The 25,024-nt window shown below is 38.2% G+C and overlaps 1 protein-coding gene across 1 annotated transcript in view; it reads left to right on the top strand.

Annotated features, from left to right (window-relative positions):
* The window catches only part of SPTA1 (spectrin, alpha, erythrocytic 1 (elliptocytosis 2)), a 104,964-nt gene that overhangs the window by 27,340 nt on the left and 52,600 nt on the right, over positions 1 to 25,024 (top strand). Inside the window, exons 17-25 of the mRNA XM_006895436.1 lie at positions 350 to 593; positions 2,615 to 2,737; positions 9,281 to 9,498; positions 10,631 to 10,723; positions 12,021 to 12,158; positions 15,578 to 15,729; positions 19,580 to 19,766; positions 20,415 to 20,516; positions 22,107 to 22,198. Of these exons, the coding sequence (XP_006895498.1) occupies positions 350 to 593; positions 2,615 to 2,737; positions 9,281 to 9,498; positions 10,631 to 10,723; positions 12,021 to 12,158; positions 15,578 to 15,729; positions 19,580 to 19,766; positions 20,415 to 20,516; positions 22,107 to 22,198 (1,349 nt within the window). The remainder of the gene's footprint in view (positions 1 to 349; positions 594 to 2,614; positions 2,738 to 9,280; positions 9,499 to 10,630; positions 10,724 to 12,020; positions 12,159 to 15,577; positions 15,730 to 19,579; positions 19,767 to 20,414; positions 20,517 to 22,106; positions 22,199 to 25,024) is intronic.

Genomic DNA, 25,024 nt, shown 5'->3' with positions numbered 1-25,024 from the left:
TGCCTGTTCATATCCTGTGCCCATTTTTCTATTGGATTATTTACCTTTATCTTGTGGTGCTCAAGTATTTCATAAGTTCTGGATATAAGTCCCTTATCTGATATGATATTACCGAATACTTTTTCCCAGTCAGTGGCTTCCCTTTTTACCCTACTGGAGAAATATAGTTTGAGAATTACTGTCTCTTAAATTGCTCTTAGATGAGGTGTTCCTTGCTATGCTAACCCTTCCCACTCTTTCCTTGGATTTAATTAGAGGTGCTAACCTAATACATGCTGTTTCTCTTCATGTGCCCTTCCTCTAAACTCCAACATGTTCCTCTTGAGACTCTTTCCTATTTCTCCCTCAGGATCAAGTGGACACCCTCACAGACCTGGCTGCATATTTTGAAGAAACAGACCACCCTGATGCTATGGACATACGTGCAAAGCAGGAGTCCTTGTTGTCAAGGTTTGAAGCCCTGAAAGAGCCTCTAGTAACCCGGAAAAATGAACTCATTGATCGCCTCCGCTTGCAACAGATCTGCAGAGACACTGAGGATGAGGAAGCCTGGATCCAAGAAACAGAACCCTCAGCAGCTTCCACTCATCTTGGTGGGTACAACTTGAGCTGCTTGTGCTACAAGTAAAGGTCAAGATGTCTTCAGATTGATGGAGAGATATATCTAGTATGCATTGAGAGTGTAGAAAGTTTATTCTTAGCTCCTCTACTTCAGACTCATGAAAATATGTCCTATTATCCACAAGGAATATAAAAAAAATAAATAAAAAGAAAATAACCTACTTAATAAATCACCTCCCCAAAACCAGACATAAGCAGCACAATGACTTTAGGGTCTCTGGGAAGGATTAAAGATCTCAGGGTGTTTGTGCAACATTCTATACCTTACTACATTTTTTGTTTTGATTTTATGAGGAATTTTTGGATGTTGGTTTTTGGGGTTTGGGTTTTGGTTGATTTTTTTTCTTTTGGTTTTGGATTGTCTGGGGTTTCTCGATACTTTTTTCTTATGAAGATCCTTAGCTAAGAATTTATAATTAGTATTTCAGGTATCAAATGCTCTTTCTAGGTTGTTAGTGCCCTTCCTCCCTTTTATTTTAGTTTGATCCCAAGTCTTACTAATTATGAGTTATAACAAGGATGAAAAAGTTGAAGTATCAAAGGCATAATATAAATCCATGAGATGTTCTATGAGAAAAAGATGGCCAGTCTATGCCCATGGGATTTACAGCCTCTGGAATCCTGCTGGAGGGTTAGCTATGTGTCATTTCCAACTTCATGGTACATTAAAAATTAGAACAGTATCTGACTTTGATGACATAGTCCGTAGGGAGTTGTGCTGCTAACTTAAAGGTGGTTGGTTCAAATTCACCAGTAGTTCCAAGGATAAATATGGGCAATCTCCTCCATGACATTTACAGCCTCCAAAAAGCTGCTGGAGTGTTAGCTCTGGTGACACATTCTATGCTGTTATTGTAGATGCCACCAAGTCAAGTATGACTCAGAGCAACCCTATGGGGGGGGAAGATCTGAACCTTGTTCTATCTGTTCTATCCTGTGCCATCCTCACACTTCCTGATACAGAAGAGTCCATTGCAGCTACCACCACGCCAATGCACCTGGTCAAGGTTCTTCCTCTTCTTCACCAATCCTCCACCCTTCCCAGCATTCTCCAAGGAATAGACCCTCCTAGTGTCATGCCCAAAGTACATGAGGTGAAGCCTGATCATTCTTACCTCCAAAGAACACTCTACTTGCACCCTATCCAAGACATATTTGTTTGTTTTTGTGGCTGTCTATGGGAGGTTCAGTGTTCTTCTACAACACAATAGGTCGAAGGCATCAATTCTTCTTCTGAAATCTTTATTCATTATCTAGCTTTCAGATGCATAGCAAGTGATAAAGATTTGTATAGTCTATAACATTGTTAATCCAAGAGCTATGCTTTTGTCATGGTTCAAATCCTCCTTGAGGGTCAGCTATGAGTCAATTTTTACTCAAACACAATGAGGGGTTTTTGCTTTACAGTTATCATTTCTACATTTTACAAATAAAATTTTGAGATAAATTAGTATTATATTCTTATCATGGTGATAAAACTTATGTCTAAGAGATTTAAGAATTCTTTTATGTCTACAGAAATTGTTGTTGATTGCCCTCGAGTTGAGCTCGACTCATAGTGATCCTATGAACAAGAAAAAAACCTTGTAGCCTTTCTATAACTATCATCATTTCTCAAAGTTCATAGAGTTTCCAGAGGTATGTTGAAAATAGCAAGTGGTAAATTCTCCTTTTCATGCTATGAAAAAGAGAATTAGCTGCTTTATGTCAGAAATTTGGCCTTATAAATTCCCTTCCTACTTATCTTCAAGGAAAAGTGATTTTATTATAATCTTTCATGAAATAACTAACTGAATTTTCTTAGCATGAATAAATAAGAGTAAGAACAAAGCTGAGTTAATTGTGTTGATGCAAACTTCTGGATACATACATACTGATTAAAATTTCAAATAAAGAGACTGACTGTAGGTCCAAGAATTCAACAAAATGAAAAGTTTTTACTCATTGCATATATTGTTATACTCTTGTAACTTGAAATTTCTTTCTTTTTTAGGTACAAACTTGATTTCCTCCAAGAATCTCCTGAATAGGCATCAAGTTATCCTATCCGACATTGCCAGCCATGAGCCACGCATTCGCGTGATAACAGAGAGAGGAAACAAAATGGTAGAGGAAGGTATGTATGATTCAAACTGGGTTGGAAAAATTGCTGCTATTCTAGATCTGTTGTTGTTGTTGTTAGGTGCCGTCGAGTCGTTGGCGACTCATAGCGACCCTATGTACAACAGCTCTAAACCCTGCTCTATCCTGCGCCAATCACCTTGCCTCTGACACACCCATCCCGATTACCCCAGTCATTGAATCAATCCACCTCATAGAGGGTCTTCCCCTCCTGCGCTGTCCCTTTACTCTATCCAGCATGATGTCCCTCTCCAAAGACCTGTCTCTCCTTACAATGTGTCCAAAGTATGTCAGACGAAGCCTAGATCCTCTAGATCTGAGGAGGGAGTAAATCAAAGGTAATTTGAAGATCCTCATCTTCCCACCAATGGAGAAAGTCTCTTTGGCTCGTTGGTGTGTCGCTTTGGTGCAGTTGGTAGGGAGTTGTGCTGCTAACTCAAAAGTTTGCACCTCTCTGGCAGCCAAATCCACCAATGGCTCCACAAGAGGAATATGCTATCAAGGACCTCTCCAGAATGCTAAAGAGCAAGATGTCAGCTTAAAGACTAAGATTTGCCTGTTTTTCAAAGTAACTTGATACGCGTCTAAAATCTAGACAATGACTAAGAATGACAGAACAAGAATTGATGTATTTGAGTGTGGAAATGGAGAAAGTACTGAATGTATCATAGACTGCCAAGAGAACAAACAGGTCTGCCTTAGAGAAAGTGAAACCAGGATACTTTTTGGAAGCAAGAATAGTAAAACGTTATCTCACATACTTTGGGCACATTGTCAGGAGATCCCAGTCCTTGGAAAAGAACATCATACTTGGAAGGGTAAAAGATAAGCTCAGGAGAGAAGATCCTTGATGAGATGAATTGACAAAGTAACTGTGGCAAGGGGTAGCTATGTTGGAGGTAGTGAGATTGACTCAGGATAGGGTCTTTATGAGTCATAGTCAACTCAATGGCACATAACAACAGATCTGAGAAGATAGCACTTGGGATCCTAGTACCATTTTAGTTTTATTTTGAACTGTACTGAACTTCTTTCAAGTTCTTACTTGATACAGTGCCAGAGTGTTTCTTCCTTTCTGAACCAAACATCATAGATGGTACATGACATAGGCAATGCAGATTCCATCTATTCATTAAATAATAAACTGATGTCAACCAAATCTAGCTTTCAAAAATGTAGGTTAACATTTAGACAACTGAGAAAAATTCAGTTACCAATTGAAAAGTCTATATAAAAAAGACCCAGATATCTATTTCTGGAAACACATTCACTGAAAATCATGTGAAATATAGTTTTTGCTAATTAACCTTTTATACACATGAGATCACTATGAATCCAAATTAACTTTACAACTTTACAACTATTTTAAGGTGCCACATTCTTCTTTAGAGAGTCTGGCTTCACTAATTATTTGCTCTCTATAAGCCTCCTTAACAGTATGAAGAAAACCTACCAACTGGGAACAAACATTTGGCAATACCATCTTAGACAAGAGTCTCATAACAAAAGTTAACAGAATACTCTTGGGCCTCCATGATAAAATGACTGATAAATTAGTTACAAAATGGGCAAAAGACATGAAAAGAATTCTCACAGACAAAGATATTTGAATGGCTAACAGACACATGAAGAAATGCTCAAAATTACTGGCAATAAGAGAGATAGGAATTCTTATACATTGTTGGTGGGTTTGCAAAATGGTACAACCGCTCTGGAAGGCAGTTTGGCACTTCCTCAAAAAGCTGAACATAGAAATGTCATATGACCCAGATATCCCACTGCTTTAAATATACCTTGAGCAAATGAGAACTAAGGCATAGATGGAAACTTGCAAACCAATGTTCATAGCAACATTATTCACCATCGCAAGAACATGGAAACAACTCAGATGTGCAATATTAATGGAATGGATTGAGAAATTATGGTACATTCAATTCACACAATGAAATATGGTGTAACATGCAGGATCAATGATTTTGTAAAGTACTATCTAACTTGGGAGGGACTGGAGAGCATAATACTGAGTGAACTAACTCAGTCTCATAAAGACAAGTACTGTATAAAACCATTATTGTAGAATGAGAATGAGGATCCAAGGCAGGGGATGGAAGCAGAGGGATGAGGGTGGGCATGGAGGGGGGATTAATCCTAGGGTCATATAATTTGATGAGTGGAGGCTGTGAAGGAAATGGGAAATATCTGGTGTGAAAAAAACAATGTATTTGAACTTTGTAAATATACCAGTATAAAATTAAAAATAGAAGAAGAAAAAGAATCTATCAGGATTAGAGGAAGACTCATTAACAACATACTTTATACACACAACCTTGCTTGCTAAAAGCGAGTGGAACCTGAAGCACTTGTTGTAGAAGATCAAAGACTAAAGCCTTCAATATGTATTGCATCTTAACATCAAGAAGCCAAAGGTCCTTACCACTGTGGGCCAGTGGACAACTTAATGATAGATGGAGATAGAATAGAAACTGTTAATGATTTCATCTTGCTTGGATCCACAATCAACACCCTTGGACCAGCAGTCAGGAGTTATGGAGATGTATTGCTTTGGGAAGTTCAAGTTGCTATGAAGGAATTGGCAAAAAACAAGGCTCCAGGAGTTGACAGCATACCAAGTGATTTATTTCAACAAACAGACACTGTCCTGGATGTGCTCACTAAGTTGTGCCAGGAAATCTGGAGGACAGCCAGCTGGCCAACTGATTGGAAGAGATCAATATTTGTTCCCATTCCAAAGAAAGGTGACCCAATAGTGTGGAAATTATGGTACAATATCATTGATATCACATGCAAGCAAGATTCTACTAAAAATTATCCAAAAACTTTTGGAACAATATGTCAACGGAAAACTGACAGATGTGCAGGCTGGATTTAGAAGAGGTCGTGGTACTAGTGATATTATAGCTAATGTTAGATGGATCTTGGCAGAAAGCAGAGAATACCAGAAGATTGTTTATCTATGACTCATTGACTGTGCAAAGGCTTTTGACTATGTGGATCACAACAGGCTGTGGCTGACTCTGAGAAGAATGGAAATACCAGAACATTTGATTGTGCTTATGTGAAACTTATACTTGGACCAAGAGGCAGTCGTCAGAACAGAGCAGGGAGACACTGGATGGTTCAAAATCAAAAAGGGGTGAGTCAGGGAAGTATTTTGTCTCCATACCTTTTCAATCTGTATGCAGAACAGATCATCCAAGATGCTGGGCTGTACGGGGAGGAGTGTGGCATCAGGATTGGTGGAAGAATCATCAACAACCTGTGTTATGTAGATGACACAACCCTGCTCCCTGAAACTGAGGAGGACCTGAAGCGCTTGCTGCAGAAGGTCAAGGACTGCAGTCTTTAATATGGATTGAAGCTCAATATCAAGAAAACAAAGATTCTCACCACTGGGCCAATTGTCAGCATCAGTATAGACTGTGAAGAGATTGAGATAGTTAACAGTTTTCATTTACTTGGTTCCACAGTCAACACTCTTGGTAACAGTAGCCAGGAAATCAGGAGATGAATTGCATTGGGAAAGTCAGCTCTGAGGGACCTCTCAAGAGTTCTGAAGACCAACAACGTCAGGCTGGAGACTAAAGTGTGCCTGATCCAGGCTATAGTCTTTGCAATTACATGCTATGCATTAGAGAGCTGGACAGTGAATAGGGTTGACAGAAAGAGAATTGATGCCTTTGAGCTGTGTTGCTGGAGAAGAGTGTTGAATATACCATAGACTGCTATGAGAACAAACAGGTTTGTCCTGGAGAAGGTGAAGCCAGAATGTTCCCTGGAGTCAAGGATTCTGAATCTTCGTCTGACATAGTTTGGGTATGTTGCAAGGAGCGGCTGGTCCTTGGAGAGGGACATCATGTTTGGGAGCATGGAGGGACAGCGCAGGAGAGAAAGAACCTGGATGAGATGGACCAATTTTGTGAGTGGAGTGGTGGGAATTAATGTGTTTGAAACAGTGAGGTTGGCACAGGATAGAACGGCATTTAGGGCTCTTGTACATTGGGTTGCTATGAGTCGCAAATGACTTGATGGCACATAACAACAACAACAACAACATTGCTTTGCGAAAGTCCATTATCAGGGACTTCTCCACAATACTGAAGAGCAATGATGTCAGTTTGAAGACTAAGTGTATCCAATCCAGGCCACTATATTTTCTATTACTTGCTATTCATCTGAAAACTGAACAGTCAATAAGCATGACAGAAGAATTGATTGATGCCTTTGAATTGTGTTGGAGAAGAACACTTAATATCCCATGGACTACCAAAAGGAAAAAAGAAAAAAAGAGGTAGGTCTTGGAAAAGGTGCAATCAGAGTGCTCACTGAAAGCAAGGATGGTAAAGGTTTATCTGTCATACATTGTACTTGATAGAAGAGGCTATTCCCTGGAAAAAGAATCCCATTCTTATAATGGCGGATGGTCAGTGAAAGAGAGGAAGACTTTCATAGAAATGGATAGATGGATTGGCATAGTGAATAAAGCAATAGGTTCCAGTGTATCAGAGGTGGTGAAGATGGCACAGGAAAGGACAGGATTCTGATTTGTTGTTCATAGGGTCACTATGAGTCATACTCAACTTGTTGGCATCTAACAACAACATGCCATTTGATTGGTTATGGTGCATATTTGTACACTCATCCTTGTTCTATGAAAATGATTCTTCAGGAATAGTCTGGGGCATTTTGTGGTCCTTGAGATCGTTTCAAGAGGAACATAAAGTAAAAATGTTTTTATAATAGTTAAAAGATTTGCTTTTCTTAATTCATCTTTTCTTAAGAGTACTGTGAGGTTTACCAGAGCTTTCAGGAAGTGTTAATATATTATTTCTCTGATGACTGATGGTTGCATATTTGCGTGGGATTTTTTTTTAGTTTTTGTTTCTTTAAAAACTTCTATTTTAATTTTTTGATATAGCAACTATCAACAGATATAGACTAACAAGGAAATTGGGAGGTAGACCTCAATAGTTTAAAGACGAAGGTGTACCCAATTTACACCAGGGTCTTTTCAATCGTTTGCTATGAATTTGAAAGCTAGATAATGGATACGAAAGATGGAAGAATTAATGCCTGTAAAAGGAGTAAGGATGTGGGAATGGCCAAGTCCAACCATAACTAACTCTACAAAGGTCTACCAACCCCACTAATAACATCCACAGTACCATACTAATAGCTACATAGTCAAACATGAATCCCTACTCTGTAACAACTAACTCTACCACCCACTACATCCAATGTTCATTGCAAATTGCATGAAAGATTTTATTTTACTCACTATTGTAGAGTTTATTAAGGAAAGAATTTGGTGGCAGTGGAGGCAAAGGAGATCACACAGGGAAATTCTAGGTTTAGAAAGCAGCAGTTCTAAGCTAAGTTAAATGCAAGACACAATTCCTCAGTTAGCTCAGACTGCTTCTCAGACAATGAGTTAAAGTCCAGGTTTAGTCCAGCAACAAAAATGCAAGAAGATGCCTCCCTCCCTCTGGTCTCTTCAATTGTCCAGCAAGCTTTATCTCAAAGTATTCACAACAGAGTTCTTCCTTGAATCATTCCACAAGCAAAACCTTTAATTCCGGCTCTGTGTCCAGGGTTCCATCAGTCCGTGCCTCTCCATAGTCTCGCCACAGTTTGGTCAGCTCTCCTTCTAATGTTGGCCTCACAGCTGTTGATAATATAAAAGATGGTGATCAATGGTGAGCCATGTGCCTGCAGTTGAGGCAGCTGGAGACTATACCCCTAGAGGGGACAAAGCCTTTGAGTTGTGATGTTGGAGAAGAGTACTGGCCATCCTATGGATTACCAAAAGAACAAACAGATGTCTCAGAGAAAATATCACCAAGTGTTCCTTAAAGGCATGGATAGCAAAACTTCATTTTCCATATTTTAGGCATGCTTTTAAGAGGGCCTATTTCTTGGAAAGGGAGCACTGATTGCTTAAGAATAGGAGTTGCACTACCAAACCAAAGGCACACAGTTCAAATCCACCAGCTGCTCGATGGAAAAATGATGGCTATTCTCCTCCCATATGTTTTACTGTATTTGAAAACTTGCTGGAGGGTCAGTTATGGGTCAGTTTCAACTCTACAGAATATAACAATAACAACAATTCCTTGGAAAAGGACATCATACTATAAAAAGTGGAGGGTTAGGGAAAAGAGGAAGACCCTTAACAATATGGAGTGACACAGTACTACAGCAATGGGTCTGTCAGAGATCATGAGAATGGTGCAAAATATGACAGGGTTCAGATCTGTTATTCACAGGATTGCTATGCTTTATTCTTAGCTGAACCGCAAGCACATAACAGTATCAATAGCTTTTGAAATTATGAAAGGATTCCAAGAATAACATTCTTCTTTGATAAGAAACAATATATAAAAGCAGAGATGTTTTACTGTGTCTAAGTAGAAGTAGCTTTTATTACTCTGTTTTCATTCTTCCTGATTTTACCAAATAGATTACAGTACAGTGGGCATTAATGGAGATAACACTCAACTTTTCTATAACTACTCCACAGGACACTTTGCTGCAGAAGATGTGGCCTCTAGAGTGATGAGTTTGAATAAGAATATGGAGTCTCTACAGGCTCGGGCTAATAGAAGGCAAAATGATCTTGAGGCTAATGTCCAGTTACAGCAATACTTGGCTGATCTGAATGAAGCAGAAGCATGGATTAGAGAGAAAGAACCTATTGCAAGCAATACTAACTATGGTGCTGATGAAGAAACAGCTGGGGTAAGGTGGGGCTAGGCATAGGACGTAGTCTCATAAGTAATGTTGAGCCATTCATTGTGTCAGTGAATATCATTGCCTCATCAAATGGTACTAAATTTATTATAGTTTTATTGGATTGTCTGATCATTACAGATTCTACTAGATTGTACTTTCCAAAATTTTTACTTTTATGTTTTTCTTCAGAAATATCCTCAGAGGAAAAAAAATACTTTCATAATCCCATTAACATCCATAAACATTTTAGAAATTATATAAATTCAAAAAGGCATGAAAAAGATTTACATGATGGTATTCCATCTTAAATTTTCAGAGTAACCTTTGACTTTCACACACCCAGCAGGGTTTCAAGGTATTAAGTATATAATGTATTAAAGTAAAGCTAGACAGAGATTTTGTGGTTAAAAGAAGCTTAAAGGTGACTCTTAACCTTTATAACAATTTATTTGCTTTGTTCATTGGGAATATATGAAGATGGAATAATATTTCATGAACATTCAGCATTGAAAATAATTGACTTTAACATCAACATTTATGTTACTAATTCATCCTATAAAATGTTGTTAGCAGCATCCCTTTTTAGCAGTGATGTGTATCCTTCTGATTTTTTTTTTAATTTTAAATTGTCAATTTAAGTGAAAGTTTATAGAAAGAAGGGATTTTTCCATTCAACTATACATACTTATTTTGTTTTCTGTAAACATACTCATCCTTCTTCCTCCCTGTGATTATTGTCTCCATTAGTCTTTGCATTTTAAACTTTATCCCTGGACATGTTGCCTTTTTTACTTTGCATGCTTGATTGTTTTAAGGGGTTTCTTCCTAGTATTGTTCATTTGTTTGCCTGAAAGTTTGGTTACATGGTTGAGTTTTATGAGTTATTATTATTTTATAAAAAAAAATTTAGATTGTTAATCATTTGTTAATGCTTATTTTAGAGTAGTTTTAGTTGGAGTAGACTTGATCACATCTAAAACCAACATTTTCTTGGTATCTTCAAAGTTAGTGTTTAAAAAGAACTTAACACTGGGCGGAATGGGATATGATCAAAATAACAATAGAGTAGTTGAAGCACAAGAGGTAGGAATATTTGATCAACTCTAATTTTCCCTGATGATCATTCCATCAAATCCAGGCTCTCCTAAAGAAGCATGAGGCTTTCATCGTGGATCTCAATGCATTTGGAAATAGTATGCAAGCTCTGAGAGATCAGGCAAAAGCCTGCCAGGTAAGGAGAGGTAATGGGGAATTTACATTTTCTCACCACAAGGCAAATCAATTCTTTGTACTGCAGAGTTCTACTTCCTACAATCCAGAAAACATTTTTGGTTAAAATACTAAAATCTATCATCTTTATAGGCAATATATAGCCCAAAACAATTCTTTTTTAAAGTTGTCATGCTTTCATTGATACTTTCATTTCTTTTTATTGTTTTCAATTTCCACCATTGTCTCTTTGTTTTGATTTCTCCCTAATTTTGTGTTCTTCCCCCAAACATTTACATATGTTTATTCCCTATGTGATCAGGTAGGAAGCCATATATTGAAATAAGTTCAAGTATATGCTGGTTGTGCAAATAGGAAAGAAGGTCCTAAAGAAAAGAAATTTTGGAGTACAAGATAGAAAATTTTTCATAGCTGATGTCAGTCAATTTAGCCGTTTTAGTAATTAAATACATAGTTTACTGTTTGGACAAGGAGAAAAAGCTTTGCTAGTTAATAATCTGTAAGACCAAATGTATGAAAATACAAAACAGTCAAGTGTTCTAAGAAATGGAAAATGCAAATGGCTAAGAATGTGAGAATGGTTAATGCTTTGAAGGTTCATAAAAGTGGAATTAAGTCAGAGTTAGATATAACAGTGACATAACAATGCCTCTGACAAACAGTGAGAAATACAAAGAGGAGATGGATGAATTAATTTACAGTAAACATAATACTTCAACATCAATGAGACTTGTAAGGGGAAATATATCTTCAGCTTCAATTTAATGAAGAGATAAAAAATAACACAGGACAAGGGTGCTTATTTTGCTTATTCTCTCAGAAAGCTTACTTTCTCATAAAGTAAAACCAAAAAACAAACATGCATACACAAAGCAATTCCCTTGGAGAGCAGGTTGATTGCCAAAGAGAGATGCAGTGTATTTTTAATGATATAAGTTTATTTTCTTATTTTTCAGTATGTCAAATCCCTTAAGATCATCTGAGAAAAGTATATCACCTTTACTACTTTAACAATCAGTGACTTTTAGAACATTTTAGAATTTTCTGAACATTTGATACCATACTGACACCTTACTTGTTCACCTTGTGTTCTCATTATATTCTAATTGCTGGGTGGAACAACAACCCTGAAGAGTACACTTTGCAATTTCTTTGTTACTAGTAGCAGTCAGGTAGAGAGTAAACAGTCGAAGGTTATTGTCTTCTGTCAGGCTAAACGACAGCCCGATACTGGAGGGAAGCACCAGAGCAGTATTTCCAAAGATCGGCTGACATACTTTCTCACTATTTTCCTTCAGCAACAACAAGCTGCACCAGTGGAGGGAGCTGGTCGAGAAGAGAGGGTTATGGCTTTATATGATTTCCAGGCCCGCAGCACCAGAGAAGTCACCATGAAGAAAGATGATGTCTTAACTTTGCTTAGTTCCATCAATAAGGTAACTTCTAAATTTCTTTCTGTCAAAAGGATGCTTTTTTCAGAGCCATTTCTTTCAACACTGACAGGTGTTTGTATTTCTGCATCTTCTCTCTCTCTCTCTCTCTCTTTTTTCTCTCTCTCTTAAATAACTATTAGTTGAGTGGTATCTTTGCTTTCCAAATATTGTATAAGATCCTGTAAATGTCTTTTCCAATTTCTAAGCAACTCTGTGAAGGGAAAGTTCAACCTTATCTACATTTAAATTTATGAAGTTTCAAAGATTTGAAATGCCATAAACGAAATACCATAAACCATAAGTGACTATTTTTTATAGATGTAAAGGACTAAACTAACTCATTTTTTTTTCTTTTCCTCTTTTATGTTTCTGTGATAGTAATCATAATTAGGGGCAAAAAAAATTTGGGATGACGGGGAACATAATAAAAATTTTTCAGTAGTTTATTTTGTCTTATCAGTCTGATTTTCTTTATGCCATATGCCTATGAGTATAGTAACACAATATCATTAACATTTTTATCCTAAGAGAAGGCATGCTGTTCGAGGCCACCAGTTTTTCCGTGGTAGGAGAGGATGAGTAATCTCCTCCCGTGCAATTAACTGTTTCTGAAAACCCACTGGAGGATCAACTATGGGTTGGCTCTGACTGTATGGTACACAACAAGAACAACAATGAAGCTCAAAAAATACTTGTACAATTTGCAGTTGGCGATTCGCTGCCTCAGAGGCCACATGGAGTGTCGGCTGTGTGAGTCGGCGCCTTCTCCACTGTGATGAGTTGAGGAAGTCGGTTCCCGTTCTGGATTCCATGGACAAACTCACAGCCAACTGAGACAGGATTATGACCAGGCCACCTTTTAGAAAGAGGTATCAGAATGGGATGGTCACGTGATGTCTGGTGATCACCTTCCGGAGGAAGACACTGGCACCTCCCTTTGCTGGGTCCATTCCTCCCACCACTTGTAAGAAGGCTTTAGCCTCCACTCTGGCCATAATACTCAACTGGCTTGCAGAAGGCGGCCCACCAGGTTGGCAGTTGTACCAAATGAAGAGAAGGAGTGGCCTATGATAAACTTCTGACAACTTTGAAACTTCAGGAAAACCACAAAAAAGATTTGTTCATACGCTGGAAGGGGGAAAAACGGACTGGACAACTAAATAAAGAGGCTAACTTATTGTGCTATTTTTTCTGGTTGCTGATTTCCTGAAAGTTCTGGACCATAGTGTTTCCAAAATAAATGGACTCCACTGGACTTATGAAAAGGCCTTTGATATTTTGAACATAGACACATTAGTTTCAATCAAGATTTCTAGAATATTATATAGATGTTAATGAATTCACAGATTGCTGCTACACCAGAAATTCATGGAACAATTTAACTATATAGGACTGGATGGTCTAAAAGATTATTGTGAGTAATAAAGATTTCATTTTGAGATAAAAAAAAATACTTGGACAATTTGAGAAGTAATATTGTGAGAATAAGCTAATCTCTTAAAAAACAAGATATTCCATTTTCAAATAAGCTATTTCCAGGCTCTCTCTCTTGTTAACAAATCCTTTCCACTAGGCCATGTTATCTTCTTACAAGATTCACTTTAGAGTGGTGAGTATAGCAAAATCCTTAAAACATTCTGAAGGGATAGCGTGATATGTCAATGAAAACCATTAACAGTGAATTTTAGGACAATTCATATTTTTAGGAGTTCTTGGAGTGGAATAGGAAATAGAGGAGATAAATTTTGTGCAACATTGCCATACTTAGACCAGTTAGATTTTAGTATCAAACAACCTGTGTTATGCAGATGATACAACCCTGCCTGCTGAAGCTGAGGAGGACCTCAAGCACATGCTACAGAAGATCAAGGACTGTAGCCTTCAATATGAGTTGAAGCTCGACATCAAGAAAAAGAAGATTCTCACCACTGGACTGATTGGCAGCATTATGATAGATGGTGAAGAGATTGAGATTGTTAACTGTTTTAGTGTGCTTGGTTCCACAATCAACACTCTTGGAACCAGTAGCCAGGAAATCAAGAGACAAATTGCATTGGGAAAATTGTCTGTCGGGGAACTCTCCAGAGTACTGAAGAGCAATAACATCAGCCTGGAGACTAATTTGCGCCTGATCCAGGTCATAATCTTCGCAATTGCTTGCTATGCATCAAAGAGCTGGACAATGACAGGGGATTATAGAAAGAAAATTGATGCCTTTGAGTTGTGGTGCTGGAGAAGAATGTTGAATATACCATGGACTGTCAGGAGAACCAATAGGTTCATCCTAGAGAGGATGAAGCCAGGCTGCTCCTTGGAGGCAAGGATTTTGAGGCTTTGTCTGACAAACTTTGGGAACATTGCAAGGAAAGATCAGACCTTGGAGAGGGACATCATACTTGGAAGGGTAGATGGACAGAGAAAGAAAGGAAGACTATCCATGAAATAGTGACTGGGGTAATGAGGGTAGGTGTGTCAGAGACAAGATAGAGCATATTTCAGGTATATAGGGTCTCTACGAGTCATCAATGACTTGACAGCCCATAACAACTCTGTGTGTGTGTGTGTGTGTGTGTGTGAGAGAGAGAGAGAGAGAGAGAGAATTCCTTGACGGACAAAGATCTCTAATATTAGAGAACTGTATTTGTCTCTTACAACTTCCTTTATCGTAAGGGTCTGTGATCAAATGCTTCTTCACAGAAGACTTCATACAAGAAGGACAGCAATTGAGCCCCTTAAATATGCTTTCAAGAGATCTCTGATGGCTTTAGTGTTAAGAAACTGTGCTGTAATCCCAAAGGGATGCAGTCCAAATTCATGAGCTGCACTGTCGAGGAAGGATGGACAATCTCTTCCTGTGAGATTGACTGCCTCTGAAAACCCACTCGAGGGTCAGCTATGGGTCAGTTCTGACTCGATGATATAAAACAACAAAAAAGCTAGTTTAAAGCTAGCCTTGTAACCATTACACTTTTCTGTAGACAAGTGAGATGTTAGTAAAATGTATGTATAACTTTGTAGAAGTTAATTTATAAGTTAAACTCATTTGCATCTCTATGGCATACTCATTTCAACCAGGATTCCAAGTTGACCCTTCCTACATTATAAAAGAAAAAATTCTTTCCATGGCCACACTTTGATAATTGTATTCTTCATCAGTTTCCTAGTATTATAAATTATGATACTCATACTAACCAATTAACTTACTCATAAAAATAATACAGATTTCATATGCTTACCTCCGGAACTTATGCACTCCTCATTTACTTTCTTATAAAATGTGAAAAGCACATGTCAGGGGTACTTAGCTTGTCTTGGCTATCAGTTTGCGCCTGTGTCTACTTTGTTAGGAAAGTGGAAATCTTTCCCTTAATGCTGTCTTTTTCAAGAACATCAGGACATATGAGGATTTTCTCTCCCTTCAGGATTGGTGGAAGGTGGAAAGTGATGATCACCAGGGATTTGTCCCAGCTGTCTATGTCAGAAAATTGGCCCATGATGAGTTCCCAATGCTTCCCCGGAGGCGGAGAGAAGAGCCAGGCAGCATTGCCAGGCGCCAGGAGTATATTGAGGACCAGTAAGTTCTGAAGGAGGGAAAACTGTGTGGTATTTATGCAAATATGTCTTTTTTTTGCTTCAAAAGAACTCCGATGGCCTACTGATTAAGAATTTGTACTGCCAACCCAAAAGCACGCAGTTCAAACCTACCAGTTATTCTGTCAGAGAAAGATGGACAATCTCGTCCTGTGCAACTCTCTGCCTCTGAGAACCCACTAGCAAAAACATTCTTTCTGATATTGTATATATTACAAGCTTGTTCTTATGTGCTCTTGAGTTGACTATAATTCATAGTAAACCTATGAGCAATGGCTCTAAACTCTGCTCTATCCTGAGCCAACTTCATTGTTTCTGACAACATCTGCCATAGTTACTGTGTCAGTCTATCTCATTCAGAGTCATCTTCTTCTACACTGACCTCTACTCTTCCAAACATGATATCCTTTTCCAAGGATGGGTCTGTCTTGGCAACATATTCCAAGTATTTGAGATGGAGCTTCAAAATGTTTGCCTTCAAGGAGCAACCTGGTTTCACCCTCTTCAGCACAGACGTGTTTGTTCTCTTGGAAGTCCAGGTATGTTCAATACTCTTCTCGTACATCACAACTCAAAGACATTGATTTTTCTTCTGGCATCCTTATTTATTATCCAACTCTTGGATGCAGAGCAAATAATTGTGAAGACCATGGCCTGAATCAGGTACACCTTAGTCACTACTGGCATCATTGCTTTTTAGAACTGTGGAGAGGTCCTTCACAGCAGATTTTTTTTGTTTTGTTTTTTCTGACTGCTGGTGCCAATGGTGTTGATGTGGATCAGATCAAGATGAAACAATGAACAATCTCAATCTCTTACCCCCCTCCCCCGCACCTATCATGATGCTGGCTATCGGCCCAGTAAAGAGGATCTTTGTTTTCTTGATATTGAGAAGCAATTGATATTGAAGGCTGCAGTCTTTGCCTTTCTACTGCAAATACTTCATTCAAGTCCTCAGTTTTAGTGAGCAAGGTTATAGCATCTGCATGTTGCAAGTTGTTGGTGAGTCTTCCACCAAGCTTGATGCCACATTCTTCTTCAAGTTCTAGTGACATCTTCATAAAGACCAGCCTCCTGAATGATCTGTTCCACATATATATTGAAAAGGTATGGGTGAAGGATACATCCTAGATTCACTCATTTCTTGATTTTGAACCCTGTAGTATTGTTTTTTTACTCAGCATCCTGGTTTAGGTATAAGTCTCACATGAGCACAATCAGGTGTTCTGGGATTCCCATTCTTCTAAAAGTTAGCCACAATTGGTTGTAATCTACACCATCAAATGTCTTCTCATAATTGGTAAAACACAGACAGACATCTTTCTTATACTCTCTGCTTTCAGCCAAGATCCATTGAACAAAAGCAATGATAACCCTACTGACTCAGCCTCTCCTAAACTCCACTCATATTTCTGACAAATATCTGTCAGTGTACTGTTCTGGTAGGGTTGTGGTGGTTTTTTTTGTTTTTTTTAATAATCTTTGGCAAGATTTTGCTTGCACTGAATATTAGTGATACTGTACAATATTTTTTACATTCTGCTGGATCACCTTTATTGGAAATAACAATAAATATGGGTCTCTTCTAGTCAGTTGGCAGGTAGCTGTCCTCCAGATTTCTTGGCACAACCTGGTGAGCTTATCCAGGGCTGAATCTGTTTGTTGAAATATGTCAACTGATATTTCATCAGTTCCTGGTGATTTATTTTTTGCCAATTCCTTCTTAGCAGCCTGAACTTCTTTCTTTGTTATCATTGGTTCTTGATCATATGTTTATCCTAAAATGGTTAATGTCTGCTGATTCTTTTTGTTACAATGACTTATGAATTACTTCATCTTCTTTTTTTTAATTGCATTTAAATTTTTTAAAATTTTTATTTCTTGCAATAATCTTTTAAAAATTTTATTTTATATTGGTTTACCTACAAAATTCGTATGCATTGCCCTCACAATGGTTGCCCCCACCTCTCCAATCTAGACCCTTCAGCCATCAAACCATGTGACCCCATGATTACTCTCCTGACCTTTTCCACCCCTCTGCATACCCCTCCTAATATCCTCCTATATGTTTTACTAGTTATCTATTTCTACAATAATGGTCATATACAGTATTTGTTCAACTTCTTTTGATGCTTTCTAGATCTTTCAAGACTTGTCCATCGCTTCTTTAAAATTGTAACAAGACTTGAATGTGTTCTTTAGTTCCTTCAGCTGGAGAAATGCTGAATGAGTTCTTCCCTTTTATTTTCAGGTTCCAGTCCTTTGCACATTTCATTATAATATCTTGCTTTGTCTTTGCGAGTTGCACTTTGAAATCTTCTGTTCAAATCTTTAACTTTCTGATTTCTTCCCTTTATATGGCTTCTTAGTGTTCTAGTGCAATATTCAGGTTTTCTCCTGGCATTCATTTTGATCTTTTCTTCCCTTTTTGTCTATGTCATTATCTTTTGCCTTCTTTATGAGTAATATCCTTGCTATCATCACACAGCTATCTGATCTTCATTCATTAGAGTTCACATTCTCAAATTTGTTCTTAAGATGGTTTTAAAATTCAGGTGGGATAGACATAAGGTCATATTTTGGTTATTATGGATTTGTTTTCATTTTCTTTAGCCCTAATTTGAACTCACACATGAATAGTTGATGGTCTGCTTTATCTTATCCGGTTGACAATTAGCATACTGTGTTTAAATGCCATTTTTAAGCTCCACATTGTGTATGAGCTCATTATTATTCAATGATGAGTATTATTCCATTGTGTTAATGTACTATAGTTTCTCTATCCATTCTGTTGTTACTGGGCTCCTGGGCTGTTTTCATCTCTTTGCTATTGTGAATAATTATGCGATTTTCAGGGATGTGCATATATCTGTTTGTATTGCATTTCTGGTTTCTTTGGGTGTGTTCCCAGTAGTGGAACAGCTGGGTCAAATGGTATTTCTATTTCCAACTTTCTGTGGAAAAGACAGATTGCCTTTCATAGTGGTTGTATCATGGGATAGCCCTAACAGTAGTGTATAAGAATTCTGATCTCTCCACATGCTTGACAGCATTTGTTCTTTGCTGCCATGCTGAACTTTGCCATTGTTATTTGTGTGAGATGATATTTCATTGTTGTTTTGATTTGCATTGGGAAAATCTGCTGTCAGGGACCTCTCTAGAATGCAAAAGAGCAATGATGTTAGTCGAGAGACTAAGACTTGCCTGATTGAGGCTATGGTCTTTGCAATTACTTGTTATGCATCAGAAAGCTGGACAATGAACAAAAATGACAGAAGAAGAATTGATATCTTTGAGCAGTGGTGCTGGAGAAGAGTATTGAACACACTATGGACTGCCAAAAGAACAAATAGCTCTGTCCTATAGAGAGTGAATCCAAGCTGCTCCTTGGAGGCAAGGATTTTGAAGCTCTACCTCACATATTTTGGGTATGTTGCCAGGAGTGGAAAGTCTTTGGAGGAAGACATAATTCTTCGAAGGGTAGAGGGAGGAGGAGAGGAAGTACAAGAGAAGAAGACCCAGAATAAGGTGGATAAACATGATATCTGAGATAAAGAGAATAGGGGTGTTGGAGGCAGTGAGATCAGCTCTAAATAGGACAGAATTCAGAGCTCTTGTACATAGGTCTCTATGAGCCACAGGTGACTCAATGAGCACATAACAATAATTTATGTTCTCCTAGTTCCTTATCTTTCTACATTTTGTCTCTGTTTCTCTTCTTTTCTCACTATGATGATACTGTCCATTTTTCCATCTTCATCTCTTCTTCATCTCAATATGCCAATATTGTTTCCATATTTTCTTCTACTTTTTCTCTTAACTTTACCATCCAGGTACCACACCCTCCTTGATCTAGCTGGTGAACGCAGGCGTCGTCTACGGCAACGTTACAATGAATTTCTGCTGGCTTATGAGGCAGGGGATATGCTGGACTGGATCCGAGACAAGAAGGAAGAGAACACTGGGGTGGAACTAGATGATGTTTGGGAGTTGCAAAAAAAATTCGATGAGTTCCAAACGGTGAGAAACGCCTTTTGCTCTAAACATCTTTGGGACAAGTACCATAATTTTCCTTAATCCCATATTTTTTCTCATGTAACCTCTTAATTTATTATTTCATACTTGCTGAATATCCTCTCCAAAGTATTCAGCAGCTCCAATATTTCTCTGGATACTGTAGGCAATAATAACTGAAAGAGGAGTTGCAGGAAACTAATCACACATTCATATGGCTGGTAGTCACTACTACCCTCAAATACACTGAGAGTGCTAGTCTACCTAAGTTCTTCAATTGCCCTATTGTACTCCCATTGCCTGGTATGAGATGAGTTGCTGTGTCAGGTCTAATCCTTGTATGAGGGTTGAGTGAGAAGAAAGGAAGAATAACCAGGCCTTCACAGTCAGAAAAATTCCAAATGCTCAAATACTATGGAGTATATTCCATATTTTAGGTAAATATGAACTCTTCAGCATATTTTGAATAACCACTGTATATCAGGGAGTTAAAATATATGGTACTCATTGAGAAATTAGAAGAGATCAATCAAACATTGTATATTGCAGCTGAGGTTGAATTATGCTTTAATATCTAGTCTAGGCCAAGAAAAGATTTGCAGGTAAATCTTTAGAAGGGAATTTACACTGATTTGGGCAAAATTTCTTGTTCAGGATTTGAAGACCAATGAGCCTCGGCTAAGGGAAATCAATAAAGTAGCTGACAATCTACTATTTGAAGATCTTCTAACACCAGAAGGAGCTCAAATTCGACAGGTAACGAAGACTTTTTCCATTCCTTCACTCCAATAGCCTGGTCTTCTAGAATTCTCATTTCTTAAAAATAATAATCAATATAAATATTGTCCAAGGTAACAAGAAATGTTTAGGACATAGCAGCAATGTGGAAGCTGCTACTATAAAAATCAAGGATGTACAGTCCAGCCATTTTTATTGTCAAAGGGAACTTGCTCAGAACAGATTTATTATGCTTCCACAATAATTATTATGTGGCGTGTTGGAGTTGGATAAAAAAAATATCAAAACTGACAATTTAGATTGAGTTTAAAAAAAACAGTATTAAGTAATTCTTAAAATACTGCATTGAACAACCACATAATCTGGGTCAAATTAGGATTCTACCTTTGCCTTGCTGTGCAACCTTGGGAAAGTCACTTCATTTCTAAGAACCTAATTTTTCACAACCGTAAAACAGGAACATTGGATAATACAACCTCTACATTTTATTTTTATTTTCTGTGTTATGTTCCACTAGATTGAACACAATGTAGTTCTCTCCAGCAACCTTAAAAGCCTTTTTATTGAAAAATAAATAAATAAATGCATTTGAACTGGTCAGAAATCTTTAAATTTCAACCTACACTTACTCAATTCGTCACTGATACCACATAGAAAGCCCAGAGAGGAATGTCTACAGGTAAAGAAAATGCAGACTAACAATGAGAGGAGCTATAATAGTAGAAAGAATAATCAAGGAAACTTACTGGGAGAGGTGCATTCTGATAAACAGACTTTACAAGAGATGCATACAAGTTAGCATATAGATTACAGGTATCTCTGTGTGTGTGTGTGTGTGTGTGTGTGTGTGTGTGTGCACGCGCGCGCACACACACACACGTGCACATTCGGACCCAAGTCATTGATCTGACCTATGCCTCTATAAAGATCTCCTATACATTTATGGGATGTCTGGTCCAGTTCTCAAGGTAATAACTATCTAGAATAAGTTATCTGCTCCTTTCTGTGGTGAATATTATAGAATAAGGAAGAGTGTGCATGTGAACAATTAACTTACTCTTTATAGAAAGCAAGTCCAGAAGAGGGTACTATTGTTATATACTATTGAGTTTGAACCTATCCATAGCTGATTCTCCAGCAGGTTTACAGAGACAGTTAATCACATAGGAGGAGATGGCTCATCTTTCTCCTACACAGTAGCTGGTAGATTTAAACAGCTTGTCTTTGCATTAAGAGACTGTTAGATTTCTTCAGTTAAGAAAGCAGAAAAGTGTTACATTTCCCCTAGAGAAATATGATCGTTTCCATCTACCAAGGAAACACACCGTTTATTTTTTTGAAGGTTGCAATGAAATCTTTTAGCCACAAGCATTCCATGCTGCTCCAAGTTGATGGTTCTGTGATGAAACATCGATTTGAAAAAAATCCCTTTCTTTACCTCCTGGGAATAAGTGAGACCCAATCTCAGGTTATGCAGGAAGGATCTTCACATTCCTGAAGGAGATAGCATGAGAACAAAATCAATTTAAGTCTTATCAATCTTCAGGCATCATTGAGGTATCAGAATTACTTCCCTGGATAAAATGTGATGTGTCTGCTCACTTTCAGGAAGTGAATACCCGCTGGGGTTCCCTGCAGAGACTGGCGGAGGAACAGCGCCAGCTTCTGGGCAGTGCCCATGCTGTCCAGATGTTTCACAGGTGAGAACTGTGATGTTTTTCTGGGGCTATCTCAAAGTATATTCTATTTAATGTGGTAAAACCACAGCTTTTGGAAACATATCGTAAGACAGAACCAATTTTCCAAAAGGAAGACAGGTGTTTCCATAGTAGATTCTTCACTTGACATTTAAAATACTTGAAGATAATCAGCTTTCATTTTTTTCTAATGCCTGGGCTTGCTCAGTACAGGGAGTTCTGATGTCATAGCCTGTAGTAAGTTGTGCTGCTAACCCAATGCTGTGCATTTCCAGTTATGCAAATTCATCAACCACACTGTGGGTGAAAGGTGGACAGTCTCCACCCATTACAATGTAAAACCTTAGGAACCTGATGGAGGGTTCCTATGAGTCTGAACTGACCCAACAGCAGTCATTTTGAGTTTGAGGCTTAGCACCTGGTACATAACTATATATTTTGTAAAGTGTTACTGAGTTAAATCGAACCTCATAGCAGCCCTATATAAAACTGATTGACACTTTTATCCTGCACCATTCTCATAATTTCTGCCATTTTCAAGTCCATTGTTCATATTACTCATTGATTATCTCATTGATCATTTTCCTCTCTTTCATGGACACTCCACCTTTCAAAATACAATATTCTTTTCCAAGGACTGGTCCCTCTTGGTAACATTCCCAAAGTATTTAAAATGAAGTCTCAGAGTCCTTCCTTCCGTCATACACTCTGTCTGTAATTCTTCCAAGACCTACTTGTTTGTTCATTTCACACTCCAGGCTCCACTGAATACCACTGAGTCAGAACTAACCCATAGCAGACCCGCATGCAGGTTTACAGAGGCAATAAATCGCAAGAGAAGATTGTCCATCTTTCTTGGAGCACTGGTGGAGTCAAACCTTTGTGTTGGCAGTGAAATTCCTTATCATTAAATCATGCTTGGAAGGGTAGAAGGACAGCACAGGAGAGGAATACCCAAGATAAGATAGATTGACTCAGTGACTGGAGAAATGGGATTAGGTCTGTCAGAGACAACGAGATTCGGCAGGGTAGGGTAGGGATCAGAGCTAATGTACATAGGGTCTCTATGAGTTGCAGGCAACTCGATGGCAAATAACAAGAAGAACAACAACAACAACAAGCCTCCAGAATGGAGCTCTGGTGGCCTACTGGGAAGAAGCTGTGCTGCAGTCCTGAGGGCACATGGTTCGAGGCCACCAGCTGCTCTTCAGAAGGATGGGCCATCTCTTGTGGGATTAACTGCCTCTGAAAAACTGCTGGAAGGTTAGCAATGGGTCAGTTCTGACTTTCGAGTACATAAGCCATCAGAGTGCCCTCATGTTCCATATATTAATAGATAATTAATAAACTTAGACACAAGAAGCTTAAACAATTATATGACTGAACTAGAAGTAGACAGTAGAAGGCACATAAGTATCATATTGACTAATAGTTCATTAAAAAATTACTTACTGCTGATTTCCAAATCTGTGTCCATCTTAAAAGGAGCACTAGAGGTGTCAGGATACTAACTGAAAGGCCAGCAGTTTGAAAGATAGACACTCTCCTACAATAAAAGTATACAGCCTGGGAAATTTGATAGAAGGTCACTATGAATTGGATTCAACTTGAATGGCAGTGGATTTGGGTTTTTATTTGTTTTAAGGGGTGAAGGGTCTATGTGACAATTAAATAAGAAAATAAACTATCAAAATAGAAACCAAAACCATTCATATGCACACATGTATTTTTTAAGTTTTAGGGAAGGGAAAACTGAAACTCGTTGAGCTATCTGTTGAAAATGGCTTACAGTGCAAAAATGTGAAATCTAATGATAAACTGGTTCAATATTTTTAATTGGTTTCCATTCAATCATTCATATACATTTTACTTTTTAATATTAATTATAAGTTATTAATACCACTTATTTTAACACCTCATCAAATCTTTACCTTTCTTTTCCCTTCATCCTATTTATTTATCTACTCACCTGGGGTTCAATCTTAGCTTGAAACATTTATCAGTGCTACAATTTTGTGAAAATATTTGGCCTCTTTAAACCTGGGAATTACAATTGTCACTATGCTTGCAGAGGTAGGGGTTTAGGGCTTAAAGGGAAGAGGTTTTATTGTGAGGATTAAATAATGATGAGAATAAAGCAGAAGACATCCATGGCAAAGCTGACTTCCATTTGAGTTCTGTTAGTTTTTCTATGCTAAGGGTAAGGGTGGAGCCCTGTTGGAGGGTGTGGATTTAAAATCATTGATGAGGCCATGGGTCTGTGGGCTGGCCTGGGGCCCAGGACCTTGGAGTCTCCCTTTACTCTGGAAGGCAGCTGGCTGGCTGGTGGTTGTCCCAGTGGTGGTTTTGTCTTGATGGTGGTCAGGCAAGGGAAGTTTCTGGGGTCCATTTTGGAGTGTGTTACTGTTCTTTCACCCCCCCCTCAAAAGGGGGTGGCCCTTGAGCCTTAGATTAAGAATAAGGGTTGAACCTTGCTCAAGGGTGTGGATTAAAATCCCGTATGGCCTGAGGGCCTGCTGCCCTCTGGCAAAATTTATTAATTTTAGAAGATTTTTTAAAGATACAGCAATCAGTTGTCTATTTGCTGTACTGAACAACTTGGAGTTGCTGCAATGCTGAACACTATCCCATAGTCATGTCAAATACCATAATGGTTACCTGCTATGTATAATGGTTGGATGAGCTTCCAGATTAATTCATTCTGGGAAGCAGGAGTGGCATCTGCTTCCTAAACCAGGTGCCTCTGGAAACTCTACAAACTCTCTTATAAATGTACAAAAATGATGTTAATCATAGAACAGAGTTCAGGTCTTTTGTGCAAAGCTTACT

The sequence above is a fragment of the Elephantulus edwardii genome, unplaced genomic scaffold (genome assembly GCF_000299155.1).
Source record: "Elephantulus edwardii isolate Elephantulus edwardi_28Jun2011 unplaced genomic scaffold, EleEdw1.0 scaffold00168, whole genome shotgun sequence".
Taxonomy (NCBI): domain Eukaryota; kingdom Metazoa; phylum Chordata; class Mammalia; order Macroscelidea; family Macroscelididae; genus Elephantulus; species Elephantulus edwardii.
This window is presented reverse-complemented; position numbering and strand designations above follow the sequence as displayed.